The sequence below is a fragment of the Vicugna pacos genome, chromosome 14 (assembly GCF_048564905.1).
Source record: "Vicugna pacos chromosome 14, VicPac4, whole genome shotgun sequence".
Classification (NCBI taxonomy): Eukaryota; Metazoa; Chordata; class Mammalia; order Artiodactyla; family Camelidae; genus Vicugna; species Vicugna pacos.
The window spans coordinates 9,635,000-9,662,261 of record NC_133000.1 but is presented as its reverse complement, the minus strand read 5'-3'; the positions used below and the strand labels follow the sequence as shown (position 1 = coordinate 9,662,261).

The 27,262-nt window shown below is 36.2% G+C and overlaps 1 protein-coding gene across 7 annotated transcripts in view; it reads right to left on the bottom strand.

Moving 5' to 3' along the window:
• NBEA (neurobeachin) overlaps window positions 1-27,262 on the bottom strand; it is a 540,106-nt gene that overhangs the window by 81,819 nt on the left and 431,025 nt on the right. For all 7 annotated transcript variants that reach the window (XM_072976118.1, XM_072976119.1, XM_072976123.1 and 4 more), the window contains 4 exons: window positions 22,654-22,771; window positions 22,227-22,329; window positions 18,821-18,936; window positions 8,780-8,892 (listed from right to left, as the gene is read on the bottom strand). In XM_072976118.1, the coding sequence (XP_072832219.1) occupies window positions 8,780-8,892; window positions 18,821-18,936; window positions 22,227-22,329; window positions 22,654-22,771 (450 nt within the window). The remainder of the gene's footprint in view (window positions 1-8,779; window positions 8,893-18,820; window positions 18,937-22,226; window positions 22,330-22,653; window positions 22,772-27,262) is intronic.

The window sequence follows — 27,262 nt, the reverse complement described above, 5'->3', positions numbered from 1 at the left end:
TCAGTTCTAGGTTGTTCTTGTTGGTCAGAATGCTTTTAACTTGGAAATCTGTGTTTGTAGAATGTGTGAAAAATTTGTTCTTTTAAATAAATTAAACCTCCCCTCTGCAACTTTACACACACTATTAATTTGCTTAATATGGATTTTCAGCATCAAGTGAACTTCAGCTAACCTTATCACAATTTCCACATGTATCCTTAAGAAATGAAACCTGAAGTAAAGAAGCACGAAGAAAAGAAAGTTTATATTTTTATATAAATCATATATTTATATTTTGTTTCTATTTTACTGGCTATATAATTGAGTATATTTCTTTTTATACTTTTTCACTGAGTGAATAAACACAATTAATTAGATTCTGAAGAAACTTCGAGCCAAAGTGGCATTTTGTATCTTGTAACAACCTCTAATGAAAAAAATATGAAAACAAAGATATGTATATATATGCATGACTGGAACATTGTACTGTACACCAGAAACTGACACACTGTAATTACTGTACTTCAATTAAAAAAAGAACAAAGTGGTATTCTGATAAGCAAAATTTAGGATGACAGTCATAGGTAAATGGGACAGAAGTTTGCCTCTTCTGCTCATATCTGACGTGACTGTCCTTAGGGAAGGGCATACAGGAATGGTGAAGGGAATCTAGAAGATAAGCCAATCACTAGGCTTCTAAAAAATAATATATTCTACCTACCTATGGTAGAGAGATAATAGGTAACAAACGAAAGGAAATACAACCAGTGCAATTCATCAGAGTTGTGAGGATAAAATGAGAAAATCTATGTGCGATGCTTAGCACGACGTCTAGCATAATAACAAGTCAAATGTTGGCTGTTATTGTTCTCATTATCCTAGAATTATTTATAAGAAAATTGGTTTTAAATATCTTAGTGAAAAGTAACTGTTTTTACATAAAAACAATGGAGATATAAATAAAATATCTTAAATCTTCTCGTGTCAGTTCTAAAAGCTTTCTAAGCATTAAGTAGCAAGATAATGAGCCTATGCCATCAGTTTCAAGATCGTCTCTACTGAACACTTTGTTTCTGCTGGGAGCAAGGTTAAAAGAGACTGACTTCAGCCTAATTTTGCCACAATAATGCTATACTTTCGGTGTGTCATGGGGCTGGTGAAATAAAAGCGTATGGGGCAGGCTCTCTTCTCCTTCCCCAGGAGTATTCTCCCAAGAGCACACGCAAGGAAAGCGCTCCCATTCTTCCCAGTTCCTTCTTTAACAGCTCAATGTTTGTCAAAGCGGGACAAGCTGCGGTATTTTCATCCCTCTAGCCCTCTTTCTGAAAGGCTGGGACGCTTGGCTAAGTGGGACGGCACGAGAAAAGAAGCTAAGCAGACACTGCAGACAGGAGAAGCAGGACTGGTTCGGGACGTCTGTGTAAGTCCTCGAAGCTCCCGGCCACCCTGTTGTGTGTCTCCAACAAACACCAGTGGAGAAAAAAACCAAACAAATAAAAGAAACTCACTATTTCTGGTTACCGCAGAGAATGTGGATCAACTTGTTCCTTTGCACTTTTGATTAGAGACAAAAGAGCATAAAATACCCTTGGAGAAACAAAAAAATGACTGTAAACCCCTACAGATAGGGGCTAGTTCTTACCGTCTTTCTCTCCTGTGCCTGGCACAGAGTAGGTGTGCAATAAATGCTTGTGTGATGAAAGAACAAGGGAAAGAGAGAATACACTTCCTAATTTAAATAAACCCAGTCCTGAAACTGGTGCCCTTCTGCACTTCCCCCTTGCAATTACACCCTCGGCTGGGATTATTCCGTGAGTTGAAAACGGTACCCAGATTCTGCCACTAATACCTTGTCTTAAAATAGTACTCATCCTCTGCACTGCAACAGAAGCCAGATTAACAAAAATGATTTTCAAATTGCATTACATGTTGAGGCGACCCTCAATATACATTTAGAAAAAAATTTCATATTTAGTAGGATTTTTGGCAGATGGTAAATAATTAAATTAAGACATTCACATTTTGTCTTCTAATAAGTTTTGTGTCATCATAGCTACCAAGGCACTTAGTAGTTTTGCCCATTTTTCACATTTTGTTGCTGAAACTCGAGCACTAGGTAGATTATTACTGAAGTAAATCAAACTAATTTCATTTCAGGTATTGTTACTTTATGATGAAAAAGCTGTAGGAACTTGCGCCATATTGCCGAGTTGAGCATTCCCCACCCTAACCGCTGAAACTCTGTTCTACGTGGTACGTAGACATTTGGCAGTATCAAGGGTGGACGGTTGAGAGTTTTCACACTTCAGTGCATTCATTTGCATTATCATATTTCGAAGCCGCCAGGCATTATCACTTCCTCTTTTAAGTGGCATAATAATTTGGGAAAATGGTTATGCTTATCATCATCTGTCAGTCAAACAACTCCTGTGTTAACAAAATATATTTTTTCTACTCAGTGAATGTGTGTGTGATGTCTTACGCTCATGTCAATATTAGTAGGACTTGGCCTTGTGATGAAACTACTTCATTTATCAGAGGGCATGACTGGGAAATAGGAAAATTCCATTTATACTTTAATGAGCAGGGGCTGTGCTTCATGTCAAAGTCATGTAACCACTGTAATTTCAGAGCAAAGTTCACATGAGTGTATGTAAATAAGTGAAGCAGTAGCATGTTTCATGTTTTAAGATAGATTTCACCACAATGTCACATCTCCATGAGGAAAATCTATATAAACTGGGGGAAAAACCTCTACACCCACTGTTGGTTGGGTATTGAAAAGATAAGTCGATGACAGATTGTTTCACGAGCTGTCCATCATGTCAAACAATACACATGACCTCTAACCTGGACATGTAGTGAGTAAAACTTGAACCTGTGATGTCTAATCAGATGAGGGGGGGTCTAATAAATTTTACTGATAAGGAATTTTCATTGCTTCTGTGCTCTTCAACTGTTTGGTTAAGTCAGCTAAGGAAAGAGTAAGAATATTATAAATATAATAAAAGATTTCATCTAAATAAATGTGCATCTCAAGTTTCCATAAACATTTAATTTAATTTCAGTTATTTGATGCTTAAGGTTTTGGTAATTTGGTAATTTAAAGAGATGAAAAAGCAATTATTTATCACATGAAAAATATTATATATTTTATAAAAAGTTCTTGATTTTTATTTTATTAGAACAAAATTAAATAAATCTTTCACTAGATTTTTTTCAATCACACCAAAGATGGTGAACCCTCAACTGACAATTTTGGAAATCTTCTGTGTAGCTACCAGTCACTGAATGCCCCTGTGTGTTGGGCGTTATACCAGGTGACTCACCTACATTAGTGCATTTAGTTCTCTGTTATGTAAATACTATTGTGTTCATCTTAAAGAAGGGGAGACAGAAGTTCAGGGAGCTTAGGAAATAAGTCTAAGTCTGCCCAGTACGCAAGAGAGCTACATCTGAATGGAGCCTACATTCTCTCCATATTCTATTTACTACCTCTCATTTTTCCCCTCTCAGGTTTAATGCTTATACAAATAAAGAAAAACTGAAAAGGTCTGATGATTCCAGGATTAACCTTTCCCAGCATTCAATACAGAGAACAGAAACCTCCAGGATTCAACTTTCTCTGTGACTGAGAGCTGACTGCAGCACAGACTTGGTGAAGAGCAAGACAGCCAGCTCCCGCTCACTCTGTAATCCTGTCCATGTCATCTAAGCCCCAGGGAAAGGACGTCTGGACAGGGACACTGTTTTTATTTACTTTCTCATTTTTGGTTCTTGCTTGCATAATCTTACACAAATATTGTTATTAATTTTTCCATCATGCTTTTGTTAAATATTAGATGCTACATAAAAATGAAATAGAAAACCACTGTTTTGTCAATATTGTCAGAACACTTTGAGGAAGTATGTAAGAAACACATGTAGAAGTTCAATTATGGACCTAGATCAGATGTGGGAAGAAACAGATCCCGGTGTACCTGGATGTTTAAAACCCTTATGGATCCTCTCATGTGCTTCAGTGAAGCATCCAGGCCTCCTCAAGAGATAGCTCGTTCCTTTGCACTGAGGACAGATTTGGGTTTTATGAGATAAGCAATTTGCAGGAGAAGGGTTATTTAAGAAAATGAACATGAGACTATAAACATAAAATTAGGGACAAGGGATAAAAAGAAGCCCCTGAAACTTGAGGGGCTTTGAAGCTTAAGCTTAATTAGCTTAATTAATCATGGTAAATTTACTTTGACTCCACTGAACGTCATACATTATAACGGTACATATGTAATAATCAACCTGCTGCCTATTGTTTTTTTCCCTTAATAAACAATGATCATTCCTTGAGGGTCAGTACTATACTTCATCACCCTCTGAGCACTTTGCAAAGCTCCTCTTACATCATAACCATACATATACAAACCTGTAATTTATTTGCTTTTCTCTAGATCATATAAATTATAAAGAAGAAATGTTCAGATATAGTATATTTGACACTTTATAATAATAGTTGTTTGTTGCCCATCAACCAGGCCCCCTTTCTTCAGGAAACAGGAATCCAAAGTTCCTCTGGCCAACTCTCAGCTTCTTGTCTGATCATGACTCTACTTACAACTCCAACCATGGAAAATAACTGGCTTGTCTCCAATTAATAACACCCCGTCCCTTGTAAGCTGCACTAACCACATATGAGGAGACAATTTCTGGGATTGCTGGGAAAGAACAGTTTCTTTGTCTTTCATGAGAGCTACTTGGGGAGATGCTCTCTTTCTCTGGATGGAATGATGTGAGTTCTGAAACTTGCAGCTATTTCGCTCCTAAAAAGGGAGTGCGTGGAGCCATCCAGCAGAGGGTGAGTATGAAGCCCACAGTGAGGAAGGCAGAGTAGAATGGGAAGAGTGGAAAGAATCAGGTGTTTGGTGGCACTATCTGCATTACTGGAAAAATCTGGCTGAAAACTAAGCCTTCCTCTGAATTTTTCACTTATAAGAACCAATAATATTGATTTATTATTCAAGCCAATTGTTCAAGCTGGGCTGTCTAAAACATTCATTTAAAAGCCCTGATAGAACACATAATTTCATAAAGCCAATGTAATGCGGGGGTATAAAGAAAGAAAATAAATTATTAATTTTTTTTAGGATTGCTCATTTCATAGGTTCTTAATTTTTTATGCAGTAAAGAATATAAAAATTATTTGGGGCTCCAAATGTTGTTTACTGAAACAAATTCTAGAATTATTCATTGCTAGAAATTGTTACCTGGGTCCCAATCTCTGTTTAGGAACAACTTCTCTTGTTGTTAGAGATCTTCTAGAATGTTTCTGGTTAATTATATCATTCAAATATTCTAAAGGTTCCTTGAGCTTTTGAAGAATGAACAAACTCTCCATTAAAATTTTAATTTGTAGTACTGATTACAGCTACAAGAATTTCATGTACTTCTCAGTGGCCATCTCTTCACTACAACAATAGTGTGTTATTAGCAGTTTTCCCTTCCAATTATATTATTATACTTCAAATGTCATTTTCCCATTAGGCATATAAAATGATATATTTTCACACATTAAAATCTTGTTTATTAATGATTTTTATACAGCATAGTCTTGGGTTTCTAGCCCATTTGTAAGAAGTTCCTATTAAGAAATTCAATGAAGCACAGAAACAATGCAAGGGTAATTTATTAACATATCAAGAGGCTTTAATTCGCTACCATTTTCCTATCATGTTAGCCTGATAGAATATAAAGAACAAATTGCTAAAGTATGGAACATAGTAGAATTTGGAAGAAAGAGCTATCTTTTAAGAACTATGAGTTCAAATGTTCACAACAGGAAGGACTCTGCTTGCAAAAGTACAGTCAGTGTTCACGCTGCCTAATTTATTTGGGCTGTCTGTTTATCTCTTCTGTTTATCTAACACTAAACAAACTTAGGAGAGCACATGTGGGTCACAAAGGGAAAAGTTCTCCAAAAGGAATACAGATTAAATAGATCAGCTTTAAAAATTTGAAGAACGTTTACATACTCCAGTTAACTTAGAAACAATGACTTCCTCATTTATCTCATCTTTTCCACGTGGATAAACTAAAAATCTATAATTACTAGATAATATTTTCCCGTATACCTTCTATAATCCATATTAGTCATAATGGAAGGCATGTTTTCTTTGGGAAAGTGTTTCAGGAACATTTGAGTCCAAATGTCTTCGCGTACTTGAGCTTGCAACTTCCAATCTGCTACAGTCTCCACGTACCTATTGTCGTAATGCTGGCCTCACAGATTTCTGGTAACCGAGTTTTCATCTCAGCTCTAGAAGGGACTCTACCCAGGTGGCTGAGACCCTGTTTTAGTAACTGCCGTCCCCTCTCCCACCTAGTACAGTGCTTGACATACGCATAGTGAGTGTGTGGTAACTAGTCGTTGACTGAATGAAGGACTGAATGAACACATGAGTGGAGGAAGGAAAGGAACTCTGGTCTATAAACTTCCTTTTACCAAGATATCTCAGTTGATTTCAAAGGAAAAGGATCTTCTTTCCAGTTTAAAAAATAATCCAAAATAGCCATATTAGTAATCAGTTTATGATATTTTAACACTCTTTTTTCTGCCACATGAGAATTTACACCATACATTGTTATTGTATATATGTTTTACAATGTCTAATACACAATGACCATTCAATTAATGTTGACTAAAACATATGTAGATAAGCTTTTGTTAAAGAACTAGTTTAACAGTTTTCACCCTCATTTTAATAAGTTAGTTTGGTTTTGCTTCACACCCAAAGATTCCACCTCAGCCTCAGCAAGTCATGTCAGAAATGCATGTCACTCAAACATTCAAATTCCAGTAAGGATGTAGCAGCATATATTTATCATCATTATTTGAAAGACAATTCAGTCTACGGCACACAGCACTGATTTGCTGCATTACCTCTACATACACGTATTAACTAGCGCTGATGCCCCAGGCATTCTGCTAAGTTCTTCACACTCAGTAACTTGTCAAAGTCTCACTACAATCCTATTATTACTGTCCTCATTATACAGGTGAGGAAACTGGGCAAAGTGAAATAAATAGTGGTTTGAGGCCCTGTTAACAGTAGTCTAAGGCAGGATTAGGATCTGAATTCAGGCAGTCCAACTCCAGAGTTCCCATTCCTAACCACTGGCTGTTGTGCCTCATGAAGTTCTCTAATGTAGTACGTTCTTAATTTTGCACAGAGCGATTTCATCATTCAGATAATCTGTAACCAGATTCCCTTCCGGAGGGCGGGCCTTGTGAATTACTGTGCTTCTACCTCCCTGAGCTTAAATACTCACTCACACGTAGTAAATGGTTAAAGAGTTTTGTTCAGTTCAATTGTACTGCAAATAATTACTATATTTGCAATCATACTGAAATTCAATTGCTAGCATTATTTTTTACCAGCTGTGTGACTCTCAGTAAGCTGTTGGCTAATTGATCTCTTAGGTCTCTTGAATACCTATAATATCATATGCTAAAATTAGCAATGAGCTAGCAAGTTTGATAAGGAAGTCACATAAAATATAAGAACCAGAGAGTGAATGACAGATAAGAATATGCAAAAAATTAGTACACAGGCTCCAGAAACAAGCTAAGAAGTATCCCATGTGTAACCAAGCTAATATTCACGATGTGCTCCTATGTTGCAAGTACTGTGTTATGTTCTTTAATTGCACATGCCATTTGCTCTTTACAACTGTATGAGGTTGGAGAGTATTATTATTCTCATATTATAAATGGGGAAACTGAGGCTAAGAGAAACTGGCTTCTGGTCACACAGCTAGTGAAAAGTGGCATAGAGAACTTCAGCTTAGGTAGAACTAGTTTTCAAAGGCAGGAAAAAGGCAAGAGAAGGTGTGCTGAGTTAAAAACCATCTATGAGATTAATTTTAAGTTGGTTTCACTGCACGCTTCCCTTCCTTGCAGGACTTACGCTCCCCTGTCTGTGAGCTCCTCAACCCACCGCGTTCCAAAACCAAACATACATACACCTGCCCACGTGCCTTTTCTCCTGCTGTGGAATGCTAAGCCAGCTAACCAACTATGATAGAAAAAGGAACAAAATGTGAAAGGGCTGAGGCTTCATATGGCTCAAGTATTACACACTTCAGGGCCTGGCTCTGACATTGGCTGAGGCTACAGAGCAGCTCTGGGGGCTTTGTTCCTAATTCTTCACTGAATTTCAAAGAGTTTAGTATCCCACTTAAACTTCCTCTCAACAAATAAGGTGAACTAACCAAAAATCTGCTTTCTATTCTTATCACCCATTATGTATTTTTTTCTTGCCATTTTTGGGCCAAATCTTCTCTCATCTTAGCAGACCCTTGATAAATTATTGTGGCCTACTTTCTTTGCAGTATTAAGCTCCCCTACAGTGTGTGTGTGTGTGTGTGTGTGTGTGTGTGTGTGTGTGTTATGGTCAAGATAAAATGTCAGATGACCTAAGAAGTACATGGCAGAAATTATTCGCCATCATATTTATATTAATTTCAAGTTTCTTGCCTTGCCTTTTAAAACCTAGGATATCAGAGCAACCTCTCCCTACATCTGCTTTTTCTCAACTATCCATTACATTTTGCCTATATTGGTGCTAACTTATCTTCTTGTAACTTGATTCTTATGCTAAGAATTGACAAAATTTAGATGCTGACTACAAAAAGAGAAGTCATCCAGGTTTACTTTCTTATAAACATTCATTGACTATATATACTCTGGTAGAAATGCTTTTAGAATATAGCCTTAACAAAGAAAATTGACTTCTATGTATTTAAAAGTTACCTTTGATAGATCCCTGAAGTTTCCCGGAAGAGTCAAATCCAATTCTTCTGATTCATAGTTTGTTAATACCCATGGAAACACGGGGTATTGGTTTAGATCATTATACGTCCGTCCTAGTAAAGAAAAAGAAATGAAAATCTGTGTACTGACTGCTTGTGAAAATAGTTCTACTCTTATAATAGATAAGGCAATGATTGCAATTCAGAGGAAAAGTAACTCCTTTGTTTATTGAAGTATGTCTCTTTGATCAAAAGCACTCTCATAACAATGTGTTTCAAGTGAATTCACTCAATAAAAATGAAGATGTGAGTAAATTAATTTTTTATGATATAAGCTTGTGGTAGAGATTGCTAGCTGTTTGTCATAGTCAGTTTCTCTCCATCCTGAGCTGGCTCACACTTCTCAGTCTTAGTTCTAATCTACAGAATGTGAGCAGAGATGACATCCGCCCCTGCAGGTTTGGGCCCCTGCAACTTGCCACACGGGTGCTCCAGGCTCCAGCTCCCTTTTGCTGAGGATGCTATCGCCACCCTGGAAGCCACGCCTTGCAGGCCAGTGTCCCTGAGAGCGATGGTGGAGGAGACTCCCCTGCTGGCCCGAACACCTGCAGACTATGTGATGGTGTCCTACTATGATGAGTACGTATCTAGAAGTTACACTGCCAGTATACAGACTACAACATTGTGCTTCTAATAAGAATCAATGGAGAGAATGTTCAAGTTACCAGAAGCCAGCAAGAAAAAGCACGGACGCAGACGTCAGGCACATTTCTTTCACTCCCTCAAGTTCATGAATTTTCCTTTTGTATCATGTTGTTTCAGTTGAGTGGAGAGCTGCTGGATCTTAGGTTGACTTTTTTTTTTTTCTGTTTTTTGTTTGTTCTGACAGAATGTTTAAGCTTTATGGGTGGGATACTGAAGGCCCTGGGACTGTCGAAAGCTTAGAGAGAGCACAGCACTGACTCACCCTGATAAACTGATACTGAAATAACACATGATCAGAAGAAATTAACAGGGACACTATTAAAGAAACGGGGTCCAAAGGTCCAAAGAAAACTTTCTTTGGACAAGATTATTTTTATAAAAATGTGTTATGATCTGATCATAGGACTTTCTAAACTTCTATTGAAATCCGTGCAAATAGCTGTTTCTCTGATACTCAGTGATGTGGATTTCACCCTGGAGGCCTTGCTGCGCAGACCACGTTAGCAGAGCAGTAGCATAGATATGCCTACGTTATCGCATCCGTCACTAACAACTGACCTTAAAAGATACCTATGCTTGTAGCAGTTGGTAAACCTGACTATGAAATTGAAAAAAAAAACAACCATAATCTGAGGAAGGCCTAAATCCATTATTACAAATATCAAATCAAATTAATTAATTCATTGAGGAAACATTTTATTGGTTGACTATTTTATCTGTTTCTTACAGGAATCTGTATTTTACCACAACGTTACATACTGTTTTAAATGCATAAACTAATGTAGGCATGTATTATATATGCAGGTAACTGATAGAAAGCAGGATGTTGCTTCCACCTTGCATTTCCCGGAATGAGGTGAGAGCAGGGTTAGTGTTTGCTCTTTGTTCTCTCGACACAGCACGGCTGCAGACGTGCTACAGCCGATGCACAGCACCGTTTCCTTCCCTGCCTCTCCACTAGTCTGTAAACTCAAGAATGGAGGGTCTGGGCTTAAAAAAAAAACTCTGTGTATTGGCACATTCTCTTTGCCCAATAGATGTTTGTTGAAAGAGCGAACATATACGTTTGTTGAAGGAATGAACACATATGTGAACATACATACTACATATGTGATAAAAATGGGATAAAATGAGCCAAATTTTGAAAGATGAACAAACAATGGCCAAATAAAAAAGGAAAATTGCAGGATAGTCTCTTTGGAGGATGAGGACTAGGCAAAGGCACAGAAGTGCGTATGAGAGAGCATGGCGTTGTCAATGCGCGCAGTAAACCGCCGGAAGGAAATATCTGCAGCTCGACAGCTCAGCCAATGACTGCACCTGCTTTATGTTTGTAAGTCTATTGTGAAGAATCATAGTGATGAGAATAAACAAGAATTTGGGACCTTTCAATTAAAGTCTTTCATATATGAAAATATTCTGCTAAAGCAGTATCATTGTAAAATATACAGCATAAAATTCTAAAATTGAAAATTTATCACTGAGGGTCACGTTTATGTTAATCTAGGACACCTGATTACTCTCAGCACATACACAGAGAATCAAGGTTGGCTATGTAAAGCTATTTCTGGGATTCTAAGTAGGTCCATGGCATATTCTGTGCTCTGCCATTTTCTGGGTTACCATTCTACTTAAAAAATTTATAGATTTTAATGATATATGTGTATTTTTTAGAGAATAACTTGATGTTATTTATATAACATTTATATTATTTCTATAAATCAATTAATAGCTGAAAATTAGATACCATAATGGTTTTTAAAATTTATGTAGTTTTATCACTTGTATAGTAAAGAAAAGCTGTCAAAATAAAATCAATAAAAAATTAGTTTACATTAATTCAGTACTTAAATGTGTAAGTACAAACAACGTAAAAATAGAGACCATACTGGAAGATACCAGCCTTTTACTGGACGTCATTTTCTAGTATAAGAAAAGATATAATGCTATTTTCAGAAAACTACAAAGAAAAGAAGGCATCATCTTTAAAACACACAAACAAATTGATTGATGCCAACAGTCACAGCTCATGGCAATTAATCTGTCCCGCATTTTTTGTAATTCATTTTTAGTAATCTTTGGAATGTTCATTAAAAATAAATGCTTAGGAAAATTTAGTAAGTTTTAAATTACTAAAACTTTATAGCATATTTTAATTCTAATAAATACAATAAACTATATAAATAGATGTTCTGACATAGTTACATTAAAACCTTTTCTAAACAAAAATTTCCACATAAAAGCTTTGCCACATGGACAGTTATAAATGTTTTTGATTTGAATTAAAAATTCACAATGTACTTAAAAATCACGTGGATGAAAAAGAGTAAGTAGTGGTACTCTGGGATTTTGCATTTATAAGTTTCAGCCATGAATTAGCATTATTAATTTAATTATTTTACTGAACACCTCTGTGAAATGAAAAACAAAATCCTGCTGTTTACTAACTTACCTACTAACAAAAAAGTGAAATATTTCCAAATACCTGTTAGGTTCTGGCACATGGAGGTACTTATTTATCGATTTTTAAATTTAGGATAATTGATATTTAGTAAATAATCTTGTGCTGTAATTGGTAGGGTTTCTTCCTTCTCCAGCAGTAATAAGTGCAGAATTCTTTTTACTTACTATACTTATAAGGATTTATCTTAGAAGATGAATATTAAATATTGCAAGCCTGTGACACTAATCTACTCAAACAATAAAAGTGAAGCACAGTAAATGAGATCTCAGAAACACCAGATATGTTTCTTCATTTAAAAAAAAAAACCTTTTTAATTAAACCATCCAATTTAATGTTTTTATATGGCACTTTAGTTTTGAAGGTAAAGTGATCTAGAGACAGCTGACAAAGAAATTATAACTGCAATTCCTTGGTGAAAATGTTAATGACAGCAAAATATTGTTTAATTAGATGATTGCAGCATCTGGATTAACACTCTTTAAGAGTGATGTTCCTGTGCTTGTCTGCTTCTTCACACTTTACAGACATTTTGTCATCTCTAGGTCATTAGGAAAGAATTTTTAATGATTTTTCTAGAAGCAAGCAGTTCAAGTTACATCTAATTAGATGACAATAATAAGCCCCACACATGCAGTAGCTAAATATATACATAATTAACCAGGGAGGGCTTGTACATCACAGAGTAAAAAAGTGGAAAATGCTAAACAGGAGAAAAAGGTTGGCGTTGGGGAAGTTGTACTGAATTCATTAGCTGATCATATGAAAAACAACTCAAAAAACTTAAAAAAAAAAAAAAAGCCCCCAAACCCAACGGGATCATTTACACGAAGCTAGTAAGCAATCACTCTAAATTTTTTTTAAATGCTAGAATGCCAGATTTTAATATCTTGTTCATAGTATTATTTAACAAAGTATAAAACGAGGCAGAAGTTGTATCTTTTGGAACACAATGAATAGAAACCAGGTCAATCTGGGAATCAGAGGTTGAACCCATATATCTAAATCAAACTCTTAAGCACCATTAAAAGTCTTCCAAAACTTAGTGTTCTTTAAAAATTAAAGATCAATTGTTTCAGAATAGATAAATAAATGACACCACAGTCCTAAGCAGATTTTCATGCAGTTTTAAAGGTCATGTTTTCAAAGAATATTTAATGGGATGAAGAAAAGTAGAATGTGAACCTGTATATGTAACAGATTCCCAAAGACTGTCACACATAGGGAAAAAAAAAAAAAACCAAAACAGAAAAATCACCAAAGTGTTAACTGTGATATTTACGGCTAGAATTACAAGTGATTGGGTTTTTAAATTGTACTTTTCTATGTTTCTAATTTTCTATCACGAGTATTTATTGAATTTATAAATACAACAAAATAAAGGCCATGAAAGCATTTGTTGGCCTTTACGTGTCTTTTAAAAACAGTACGTTTTCTGAGTATTTGACAAGCTTCTTTTACTATGTAAAGTATCTTTACAAAGCTTACATACATATAGGAAAATGTGTCTATTTCTATGTAATTTTGTATATATACACATGTCACATGAGGGTCTAAAACTCTACATACTGTATTAATTCTAGGACATTGCTGCTGTGTGCTTTATGGAGAGTCTTATTTTTAAAAGCATTTAGAAAGGAGGAAAAGACAAATTGACCAAGGATGAGAGACCTCAGAGGAAGAAATGGGTCACAAAACGTACTTCACATTTCATGTAAATCTGAGAGTGTAAGAGAAATACTGAATATCTTTGCAGAAAATGTGAATTTATTAGGTCACATTGACCTATATTTTTAAAAACATGAAGCCAGAAAGGGTTGTTTCATCTTTTCAATCAGACTGTATTTTGCAACTCTTCTTTTTAATCCAGGAAATTTAAATTTAAATTTAAATATAGCAATTCTAGTCAACTCACATAATAGACCACAAAATCATGCAAACATAGAGCATAAATATTAAATCAGTTCAATCTGACAGGTATTTATAGTGCAAAACTTTGACCTCATAATCCCAATGGAGAGAAGAAGACATAAAATGCTAAGGACACATTACTATAAGTGCCGACACGTGTGGCACATACAGTGCTGTGGAAGATGTGAATGCTATGGGAGATTAACACAATTATTTTAAGGTGTGTCTTTTAAAGAATATAGGTATAGGGCAGTGGTTCTCAAAGTGTGGATCTTAGACCAGTAGCATCAGCATCACCTGGTGACTTGTTAGAAATACAAATTCTTGAGCCCCACTCTAAACCTACTGGATCAGAACCTCTGAGGTGGGGCTCAATGCTCTGTGTTTCAGCAAGCCCTCCAGGTGATTCTGAGAACTACTCTATCCTGGATGTTGGGTTGGTGGCTGAGTTGCTCATATTGTGGCTGGTGGTGTTCTCTAGGAGCCGCCACCATCAGGAGAAAGCCCTCTCACTCAAGATCCTTTCCTTCCCAGGAGTCTGCATCCAGTGACTGCAAAGTGGAGGTAATGAGGCCGGGTACCCTTGCTGCAAGGGTAAGACATCTCTGAAAGGTCATCTCAGCTCTTGCTTCCCTGTAAGATCTGCTGAGGTCTCCACTGCAACTACTTTGAGGTTCATTTTTTCCTTCTGCTAAGTTCTACTTTCTTTACTCCCCCACAGATGTTGATCCCAAGGACACTCTCCAATAAACTTCTTGCAAGCAAGTCTCTGTCTCAGAGTCTTGCTTCTCTGGATCTAAGATCTCGCTGAAAACAGTACCAGCTTGTACATTGGAGATGATAATTCTAGACCCAGATCTAATGGTAGAATATTCCTGTGTACAAAAGTCATAACCATAATAAAAATGAAAATAATTGTCTAAAAATAATTAATTGTTTAGGTCTTAAAGCACTTGATAGATTAAGGCTGGTGACTGGAGGTGAAACTGAATGTCGCTGTGAATATCCAGAGGCAGTATGCTATTGCAGTTGAGTGAAGGTCTATGGCCAAACTGCCTACATTAGCATCCTGACTTCTCCACGTACTAGCTCTGTGGCTTGGGCAAGTTATTTACTTCTCTGTACTTCATTTGCCCATTGGTGAAATGAGAATAAGAACTTTTGGGTTATTGTTAGGATTAAATGAGTAAATATGCATAAAACACTTAGAACCATGCTTGCAACATTTGGAAATCGCTCAATAAGTATTATTATTTATCATTTGTTCCCAATGTTGATATTGACATTAAAGAAATGTTTCACAAAGAAATAATAAAACTAAGCAAAAATAATAAAAATATTATTTTTCCCTGAACCTTGATATTAAGAAAAATTAAAGAAATTTCCAGCTTACATATTGCCTATGAGAAGCCTATGAAAGTACTATGAGAAGCTTTTCCTGTAAATGTAATGCCTTCTGGATCTATGGCTTCAAATAGCTTTGTATATTTTCCTACTAATAATTGTGACTTTTTACTGGAATTGCTGGTGTATGTATGTCTGTTTTCCTGACTATACTATGATCTCTTCCAAGGCAGAAACCATACTTTGCTTTCTTCTGAAGTGTCAGTGCCAAATAGAGTGTGTGGCACATAGTAGAAGCGTTCAGTAACTTTTTATTAAAACGAGAAACAAGTCAATTTCATATCTGAGTCCTGTAATGCTCTCCTAAAAGCTCCCCCCAACTTTAGGAGATCTAGTTTCTGATTCATGCCATCCATAGTTATCAGTTTAAATTTCCTAAAACTCCATACTACATTCTATTCTACTATAAAACACTGATTCCTAGATTCAGGCTCTTTACAGTCTGGTTCTTACCTACAACTCCAATATTATCTCCTATTATTCTCTGCTGTAGCCAAGATATGATACTCATGTCCACTGAATGCATAACACATATCCAACTGGCAGAAATTTGTAAGGCTCTGCTCTTTTTTTGTCTCCCCAAAAACATTCTTAAAATTCTTCCACCCTGCTTAGCTCTTGTCGCATTCACTATTTATAGCACTCATTCAGCACTTACCATCAGCTGTCTCAAAATGCTCTTATGTATATTTCATTTACTCATCCAGTTGTAAGTGCTCTGAATTTCGAGTGTCTATTTATACTTCTCTTCATCCCACTGTCTACAGTAGACAGACTTTAATATTTAGTTAGAGTCATTGTAAAGAAAGTACCCAATAAATTCTTCTAAAATACTCCCAGTGGTCTGTACATTCTTTGCGACACCAAATAAAACAGACCTCAATTATTCAAAAAAAGATAGAAAGACACTCAAATTCTCCTTACAATCTGCATGCTCTGGCTCAGAAACCCGAAGATTATCCCAATCAGAAAAACAGCTGTGTCTATATCACTTAGGGACAGTTTTTAGGGATCACAGTGTTATCTCTATCCAGTCTGCAATCTTTCTACAGCTAGACAGAGAAACAAACTCCCAGAAAGTAACAGGCATGAAGTGGGTGGTGGTTACAGGTGGAACTGAACCACACTGTGGGAAATGTATCTGACATGAGTAAAATGCAGAGAAGAGATGAAGACCAGTAGAGGGGAAGTTATAGCTCACTGGCAGAGCATGTGCTTAGCATGCACAAGATCCTGGGTTCAATCCTCAGTACCTCCATTAAATAAATAAAAAATAAACCTAATAGCCCCCCTCAAGACAAATAAATAAAAAGAGTCCTTCAATACAATAAACCAGATAACGTTCCATCCAGAGGACAGAATCCCATCGTAGAACAGAAGAACCTTTCAGTAAGCATACCAGCTCAACTGGAAACAGAGTGAGATCACCCTGTCCTTCAGTTTTAATTCCAAAAGCTCCAAACAGGGAGCACAGTCAAGGGAAAAAAAAATCACGCTTATGTACGATATATGGTAGACAATGACTTGACAGATCTTTCAAGGACAATAGGAGAACCTAACTACAGGAAACATGAAAGAATACTGCAGAAGAATGTAAAGAGAACACTATCCTGAAAAATCAGGTAAAGATCCATGTTGCTGAAAATAACATACTGCATTAATGAGAAGAAAATTTTAATAGAGGTGAAATCCTTCCTAAGATGTAAAAATATATGGGCTTCAAAAAATAAGTGTTTAATAATAATATGGATTCTGGTATTAAATTATATTGATGAAGATAAGCAATAAATGAGAAGTAAATTGAGTTAATGTTCTTATTTTGCATAGGAGTGATTAAAAATATTGATTCATTTTTGAGTTCAAAAGTAAAAGAAATATATTTTAGAAGGTTAAAAAATTTAAACATATTAATTCTCTAAGAAAATTAATAACAAAATAACCTATGTTCTGAATCACTAAAATAGTGGGCAAAATTTTATTTATATCCTGAAGAAAGACAAAACAATACGAAAAGCAAGAAAATATTAAAAGCAATGATATAAGAGAAGATTATATAAGACCAAACAGATTAGTTATTAAAACAGATGCAAACATATCAAACATGGCTATTGAAAGATTTAAAGTCCAAGACAGAGTTAAAACCTGCAATTCCACCTATGCCCTAGGACATAAAGTTGGCAGATCTGGGATTCTATCCCCTTCACCTTGGCAATGAAGCTTATGCTACATCATGCTGTTTACCTAAATATGCTAAGGAAATTAGGTTCTTTACATTTCAGATGTTTAAGTTCATTCTATCTTTATATGTAAGTAATGTGTTAATTAAATAGCATAACACATTTGTTTTATCTTCAAGGAAGTAAGCAGGTCTCTTTAAGATACGTACACTGTATATACTGGCATACAAATACATATGAAATATGTCATAAAGGTATCTTGAAGGTATAGTTATATAGTGGAGATATGTGTGTGAAATATAGAATAACATTTAATACATGTAATAAATAGTTCTTTGGTTGCACTTCTAGTATACTATTAGCAAAGGCATTAAAATTACACTGTGTATTAAATAATTAAAATGCAAAACCATTTCTAATCATTTCTTATCCCTTTTTGCTGACAAATCAAGTTCTCTTGTCTATTTAATATATATCTATATCATTCATATTTTTTATATATGCCCATAGCATCCATATTCACATGTATATGATAGATTAAAAAAGACGAATATTACACAGTTATCCTTTAACCAAGGAATCAGAGTACAAGGTTCTTAAACTCATGGTTCTGAGTATTCATTCATGAAAGAACAATAATCATAGGTAAGCATATGTATTTAAGTAATTATTTAAATTCATCTGATTGCAAAAAGTTTTGGTGGAGCTTGGTTTACAGAAGTAAATTCTTTGTAATTCAACATAAATTAGGGCTTTGGAGCTTAATTCAGGAAAAAAGAAAGAGCTACTTAAATCTCATAGACACTGTACAGCCACTGACAACCACTGATTTAGCTGAAAAACAAAGCCACTACCTTCTTTTAATTTACAAGCCTGGTACTGCCGAGGCTGATGGCAGTTACTCATCATTTAGAAATGTAATCTGATTTTATATTTTCATTGGAAGATTTAAAAAAAAAAAGATCCTGTAACCCAATCATGCCATAATCCAGGTGACATCTGTACTAGGCAGAATCCTGTTGTTATTCTCCTGTCTAGCTGCTACTGCTGAGAATGACAAAGTAGTGAAATTACATTTTCCCATTATTATTTCCAGACACTCTCTGGCAATGGTTTGTTGATTCTAATAAACCTTCAGACAAAGCTGTCAGCAAAGGAAATGGCAGAAGGAGAGCAAGGAAAAGCCTCTTCAACAATAAATGCATCTAAACCTTGGTACTTGCTTGTGTAGTCTCTGATAACAATTTAATGTGAGTACTTCAATATTTATTCTAATGCTGTATTTGAATTCCAAGGAGAACAATGTACTCCATCAAGTCACATTACCAATGATTTTGATGAACAGAAACAGATTACCTGATTAGAGAATGAGATGTCTTCTTACCTGCTATAGTGTTAAGAAACATCAGATATTCGAAGTTTGAAATTTCCCTTCTTTGCCAACGCTGAGTCATGTTGGAAGATTTATAAAGCTGTCGAGGAGTGGCCAGTGAGATCCTCCTAGCAATTAAGCAAACCATAACAGACAGTCTCTTTTAACACATGACTTTTACAAATTCAGAAATAGCTAATATAGTCATTTGATTTTATTCAACTTAGAATAATTCATGGTTTTGATAAATGACAAAATATATTTTGATTGTAGATACTAGTAATATTTGAAAATTCTATTATAGAGAAGATACATTTAGTTACTCAGGGTAAACCACGGTGAAAGCTTCTATTTGGATGATATGGCTTCAAGTGGGTATTTTACAAGTCAACAAGAACAAAAAAGGTGAAACATTACTCAAAATAAGTCAAAGTAGCTTTTAAACAATACAGCAAATCTGCTGCATGCTAAAAAGCTAGGTAGACAGTCAGGCACCAGCAATATGAGCATTTGACTTAAATCTTATATAATAATGCTGCCACTGAACTTTTTACATCTGCCCCACGCACAGAGTGTGCGCATGTGCGCAGCGTGTAACCACATGAGACACATCCCTCTTACGAGGTAAAAAACAAACAACTGGGAACTTTGAAAATGTATGAATTCAGAAGAAGGGACTTAGGAATAGCTTAAAGGAGTGAAATCAGGAAATTTTGTATAAATTATGAACTTTTCAAGGTTCAATGTGTTTATCTAAAAAATAATGAAAGCTGACTGTATTTGTCAAAGTATGATAAGGCTAACTGAGTTTCCAAAACCATCACCACTTCAGACAGAGATTCCCAAACTTTTCCAATTTACGCCACCCTTAGGGTCTCAGGAATTTCTTCATGGTGCCCCCAGCCCAAGAGAAATACCTAACAGTCCTGTTTATTAAGTAGTTAGGCCTAAATAGATTAATAAATACTTGAGTCTTAATAACTAAGTAGCTGTTTGAGAATATATATTCATAAAACGAAAAAAAGTATTTTATTTCATTCTTAAATAACCACGATTGGTGGGAAGGTAGAGCTCAGTGGTAGAACGTGTGCTTAGCATGTGGGAGGTCCTGGGTTCAATCCCCAGTACCTCCATTAAAACATTTAAAATAAATAAATACACCTAATTACCCCCTCAAATAAATTTTAAAAAGTTTTAAAAAGTGGCTTAAAAATAACAATGATTACTCACTAAAGGAATGTATTGTCCACCTATTGGGCACTGCATAACTTCTTAAGCCTCAGAATCATATCTGACATCACCACCTTCATTTCCTGTTTCTCATTAATTTTCATGCAGTGCTTTTTTTTTTTTAAATCACCAGCAACTCCCTAAAACTTACTTTCACAGGCTAAGATGTCATCAAAAAGAATGCAGTGCTAGCACACATTGAAACTTAGAACCAACCTAAGAGTTTGAGAAGCGTCTGACAGATACTGCTGTGTTTCCCTAAAAAATATAAACCACCCCGCAGCAGCCCTGAGATGTTTACAGTTGTGTCTCAAGGCTCTGCTTCTGCTTGATTTTTCTGTCAAGAAGAATCATCTTCCAAAAATCAAGGAGAGACGAAGTGTGGTTAAAAGGAAAATAATGCTCATAATAGGTAAGGAAAATAGTAAAAGAGCTTCTGGTTGTTTTCAATGAACTCAGGTCCCAACAAGTTCAAGAGTACTGAAGGAAATTACACATGCCATTGAGAAAACTCTATTGGTAATCTCCGAAGAACCATGGTCATTGAGAAATATGCCAGGAGGCAGAAGATTACTTTTAAAAAGGAAAAAGACCTATCAGTGAGTTCTTAACGTCAATTCCTGGAAAAATTCTTGAATTGATGATTAAAAGATTTGTAAGTACTTAGGAAAGGAAGTAATGATTACTATGAGTCAGCTGAGATTCAGTAAGAACAAGTCTTGCAAAACTAACCTCATTTTCTTTTTTTGATAGATTAAATGCATTTTTCTTTTGACCTGTATTTTATATAAGTACCTCATTATCTACAAATGTCTTAATTTAATCTTGTCATTCAACTAGCAAACATCCTGAGCATGTGCATACCTGACAGTGAATTAGCCTTACCCTGTAAGCTTAATAGGAGAACAGATACCTCACAATGCAAGGTAATGCTAGTCGAGCAGCACTTAAAAAGCACCTTTGCAATTAGGCGGTGTGCTAGGTGTTGTAGATTAAAAGATAAATAAGACACAGTCCCTGTCTTTTAAATGTCTGTAGCCTATTTAAGAGAAGATAGACAAAGATTAGTTTTCCTTTCCATGCATGCAGTGCTCTGCAGTGATTCCCAGGGACATAATGATCTGTGTGGAAGAAAGTGTTGCTTGTCTGCCCAAAGCCAATATCTCTTTCCTCCTGAACAACAGAAAATATATTTTGTCCAGGAAGGAAGGGGCAGAGAGTTCAGAGGTATATTTTCCCTTGAATTCTAGGGGATGATTTCACATTAGTGTTCAGTGATGATTCTAGGGGCAGAAGGGTGACCCCCATTCTGGCCAGAAGGAACTGCAGTAAAGACTGCTGGAGGCGTCTAGATACATTCCTTCTTAAAACACAGATGTTCAAGGAGAAATCCTTTGTGTATTTTTCCTACTTGAATGTAGTTGTGTGAAGTTGTGGTACCTGGAGCAGTAGTGGTTATTTTGTGAACATGAGACCAACTGAAAGTTCTGACATCACCAAACCTCTGAGTCAGTACTGGCAACTCCTCCTTAACTCCACATCTTTCATAAAACAGAACCGCCAAAGCAAAAAAACCCCTATTGTTTAAGCTACTTTTAATCAGGTATTCAGTTACTTGGAGCCAAAAACTGACTGACATTAGTGATACACATAATTATTGGCTATGTTTTCTCAGATTAGTATCTTTCAATGAAGTAAGATTTCAAAATAATGCTTTTAAAAATACCAAGATGAAACAATTAGGAAATGGTTAAAATCATACCATAATTAATGACTATTAATCTCACTAAATTCTGAGAATTTTACTACTTTAATGAAGAAGCACTTATACATAGCATTTATAAAAAACAAGTTATACGCTACCACACAACAATTAATCACAAACATCATGAAGCTTTTGGTGTTTCTTGTGAGATCTTCAGCAAAAATGTCTTAATTAGGTGTTAGCTATAAGATTCTATCAATTTTTTAACTTCCTCATTCTATGTGTTAAATAAAATTATGCCCCATTCTGTCATCCTTCAAATAGCTATTTACATAACCTCCTTCCCTACAAATGACTTGCAGAGGAAGAAAATTCCTTGGTTCTCAAAATAATTATAATGTTATAACCCTATTTAGATTTCTGTCATATTGAGATTGAAATATGTTAACAAACCATAGATAATGTGTAATGTGATATAATTACCTGGCTTGTGGCAAACCATAGCTGGTCCCTACTCCAACCCGAGGCAAGCCATAGACAACTTTTTTCACTGTTGCTTGATCAGGGAAATTAAACATAACCGAGGCTGTGGTAGGAAGAAAAAACATGATTTAGAAAACCACAAGAGAGCTAGCCATCAATTTCAGAAATCATTTTCCAGAGCCTTTCATGATTTATTTGTAAGGGCAATGAATCAGCATGGAAAATCAGCTTTCTGTGTAACTTTATCCATGAGAAATCTAGGCTTAACTTTTTCAAATTAATTTTTTTATTTTTATTTTTGTTTTAGCGAGGGCAGATCAAAGAGAGAAATACAGCCAAAAAAAAAAAATCAAGACAGTATTACCATGTAAAAGAATAACATCCAAATATAAGTACATTTTCTTTCAAAATATTCCAGGGGACTTACTTCGGTTTGCCATAAATACTTCCAAAGCAGTATTCTGTAGAAGATAACGTCTTGAAAATACAGCCCGAATCTCGCTGAACATCCATTTTCCATGCAGTCCCTCAGTGTATGCGAGAACCTAAAATGAACAGTTGAAAGGGAAGTGTCAGTTAGTTGAATATGTGTTTCAGATTCAGTCTGATTTTGAAATGGGTCCTTTTTAGGGGGTAATTTATTTATTTTATTTATTTACTTTTAGAGAAGGTACCAGGGATTGAATCCAGGACTTTATGCATGCTAAGCATGCCCTCTACCTCTTGAGCTGTGTCCTCCCACCTCAGACCCAGTCTGACAATACCTTAGACAGTGCTGTATAAAAGTGAGTAAATTAGGGATTTTCTTCCTGAACTCATGATGTATCACAATATTGTCAATCATCTGATTCTGAATATTTGCAAAATCTCTACCGTTCTGAATTTTCTTAGTTGGCTCATGAAGAAATGAAGGGACAGAAAAGTTCTATGTTCAAGGTGACCCTGTGACTTTAAAAAGAAAACGTACTACAATTTTTTGGTCTTGTATATGATCAGCTAGATCAGGTGACCTGACATACTGTTGGTTCTTTTCCAGTATCACTTTTCTTCCTTATTCTTTGCTTAATGGAAGACCAGTGAGCCCCGAAGTGCCCACGTGGTCAACTTCAGGTGATGGGTCACGACTGATCTAAACGTGGTCCAGGGGTCAATGAACATTTTTGGTAAAAGGCCAAATAGTAGGCCATCTGTCCTTCTCACAACCACTCAGCTCTGCCATCATAGTGTGCAAGCAGTCACAGACAATGTGTACACACCCGGCTCCCACAGTGTGTGATTGTGTTCCAATGAAGCTTTATTTACGACAACGGCCTGATTTGCTCCTGAGGCCAGAGTCTGTCTGACCCATGGTCTAAGCCAATCATGAGAAAGTTATTCCTTGTTTTTCCCAAATTCCCTTGCAACTAGCGGTAAGGACATTTGACCCAGAACTGGCTAATGAGAACAAAACCAAAGTCACTCGGGACTCGGGATATTTCATAAAAGCTGATAAAGTGAGTCATGTGTAGCTGGTACACTTCTTTATCTTCCTTGCTTGAATGGAGATGAAATGGCAGAAACTGTAGCAGCAACTGTGTAACTGTAAGAGGAAGGTCAAGGGAATGTCAGCAAGGTCGGCCCTAATGTTGAGCTACTGAAACAGTCTCAGCATCTACTCATATCTGGACAACTTCTTCCATAATGCAGACAAATCCATATTTGATTATGCTACTGTAGTCAAGTCTGCAACTAGCACATTCTTTCCTGAGACACCAAGGTATATTAACAATTCATAAACACATTTTCTACTTGCATTGGTGTACCCTGTATAATCTGCTACACGTATATTTGCTTTGGTGAAAACAGAAACTAGTTATTGAGTTTAACGTACATGATATCCATGAAAACAAGTTATGAAGTCCTTTTTCACATTCCCTTCCTCTAGGAAACATACACACACACACACACACACACACACGTATCACATATATATACACACATATTATATATATATACACACACACATAAATACACAGTATATGATCTATTGGTCTTTTTATTTTTTGAAAATTCTATTTTCTAACCCCTTAATTCAGTTTTTGTCTTTCTCCAGGCACTGGAAGGTTTTTGGAGCCAGTCAGACATCTATTTAAATACTGAAGGATTTTGGAGCCAGTCAGACTCCTATTTAAATTTTGGCTCTGCTATTTACTAGCTTTGGAACTTGGAAAAATTATTTACCTCTATCTAATTTTTGTAATCTGAAGAACAGTGATAATAATACTTATTACTGGTTAAGTGGAGACAATGAACGTAAAGTGCATGGCCTAGCTATTATTTAAGTTCTGTTTATAAGTTTATGTGTCCTTGCTACTGAGCATAAAGTGACAACTGCTTTTCAGATTCTAAATGCAAAACTTCTTTTTATACATTTCACAAAAGGATTATAGTGACTTGCCACAATTCCTATTAATACAGTCTCACTTCGTTGCGATGGTTTCCAGATATGAATTTCACAGACCAGCACATTTTTTTTTTCAAATGGGAAGAGCAGTAATACACGGTTGATAACTCTTATTTTGCCAAGTAGGAAGAATTTTAAGACACATTAAACAGCTACACAACAAAAACTATCTTTCACTAAAATATATATATAAAACCCAAAGAATAAAATGAGCATAATCTCAGAAAAAGGGAGAGACCTTCCCAATAAACCTGTGTGCTGTGTTGACACCCTTATACTAAAGCTGGTATGCCAGGAGGATGGTGGACATTATGTATATATGTGTGTGTGTGTGTGTGTGTGTGTGTGTATATAATATGTGTGTGTATATATATATATATGTATATACACACACATACACGCACAAACATACTAATATTTTTACTTATTTTTCTCTTTGGGAAACATAATGTGATGAATATTTGACCAAGTATTCCCTTCTGTTAAGCATGTTATCAGTTTATCAGCAGGCAGGTGGCTCACAAACACAAAGAAGTTGGCTTGACTCTGTATGTGCTCAATGCAAAACTGTCTTATCAACTGTGCCAGTTATCACTTTATTGCTTCCTGGCTCCAAATTCACCCTTAATTGCTTATCCTGTGAAAATGAATCATGCCCTTTATTTTTCCTTTGCTAGTGGACATGATGCCACACTCTATCAGGAAAGGACATTGAAGAGATGGTGCAGAAGAAAGGGGTTTTCTTTCTGGTTCTGGCGTGCTCAGCCAGCAGGTCCCTGCAGAGCGCGGGGCTTCTCCAGTGCCCGGCTCCCGCAGTGTGTGATGGCTGACAGCACCCAGTGACTAGCAGTTTTCTCCAGAACTCCCCTGTCCCAGGCAGTTTTGTAGCAGAGTGCCTCTGGTAAGAACCCTCCCATAAACAGCTTCACCAGCTCCATAGAGGGTGGTTTTCTGGAAAGTTCCAAAGGACAGAGCTCCAGCAATCTCTCCCAGCAGGGCACCAGAGTGACTCTGCACCACTCAGGGAGCTACAGCCATGCCCTCCCCAGTAAGGCTTGAAGGGGCTCTTCTTGGGTTCAATGTCGGCTCAAAGACAGTGTCTATATACTGTTCCCCTACTCTGAAGAGTTGTTTTTATTTTTTACTAACCATTCCCTTGTTACTCCAATATCCTGTTATAATTTATAATTATTTCTGCTTTTATAAATTATAACACTTTTCCTGTTTAAATTGCTGTGTGGTTTCTTTCTCTTGACTGGCTCCAGAATGACACATGAACCCCCCTCAGTTCTCCTACCGCCGTTCTCTTAGCTCCAGGCTGGCACCACGAGAGTCCTCAGGGACCCTCGGGAGCAAGAAAAAAGGAAACCGAGATAATCAGAGGAAAGCAGTAGAGCCTGGAGGCAAAGAGTAAAGGGAGAGAGAATAAAACAAAAAGAAAATTATTTTGTTAGTAGCTAGTAAACAGTTCAGGAGGCAAATTCCAAAAGACAGACCCAAAGGTGCAAACTATTTTGACAAGGGCAGCATCATCCGAATGAGCATACAAGGGGCCATGGGAAGGAAAATTTTACTTCATAGTCACACATGTTATATTTGAGCTTTTGAAATCCTTAAAAGGGGCGGATAAAAGACTATGTACGCTCTGAGCTGTCCATAATTCCCTGCCTGGAAACCCAGCAGAGCCTAGAGTCCTTTTTTTCACAGCAAGCCACCTCCTGCCTTCTCTTCTTATTTCCTTCAAGATTGATTATGGAACAAAACTCTCCTAAAATTTTTAATTAATTTTTTTATATCCTTTCCTGTGAACTGATTTTCCTGGCATCTGATTTACAGCTATCATGTACTAACTCCAGTATCTCTTCCATTATACCTTCTATTATAAACATTTTAATTCTGTGCAAGACATTTTTTTTGGTCTGTTTTTTGCCTATCCCCTCTGTGACATGAAAGTTCCATGAGAGAAGTGCCCTCATCTATTTTATTTTCTATTCAAAACACAGTGCTTAAAACAGTGCCTGGCACATATGTGCTCCATACACATTTGTTTGTTGTATAAATCACTAGGAGAAACAGACAGAGATACTACATACGGGGAAGGTTACAAAGAGATCTTATGAAGTAATGCATATCTGAAGCCTTTGCTGAACTGGAAAAAGCTTTCCGGTTTTGCCTTCAGACTACTCATGTTTATTATCCTAGTGGGGGAGCCGCCAGAGGTCTCTCCTGACTTTAGATTTAATCAAGATCTAAACGAGCAACCTAAATAGAACAACTGGTTTCTCTTTTCTAGTAGCTTAATTTGCACCCACAGGCAACTCTAGACGGGGTTACACCCCATCGTGAAAGACCTTGTCCTACATAAAAAGGGCTCCTTCACTCTAGAGGCGTTGTGGACGGTCTTCAGGCGAAGAAGTTTGACTATGTTTTATAGAGTTGTGCCTCTCACTTAAGACAATGTATACTGAGGTGTGTCACAGAATATCACTTGGCACCCGTCTGGAGCATCAAGCTTATTTCTGGTGAGTAATTACAAAGTTTCTGTAGTGAAATTAATACAGATAGGATGAAAAAGAAAACGTAAAAAAATGAA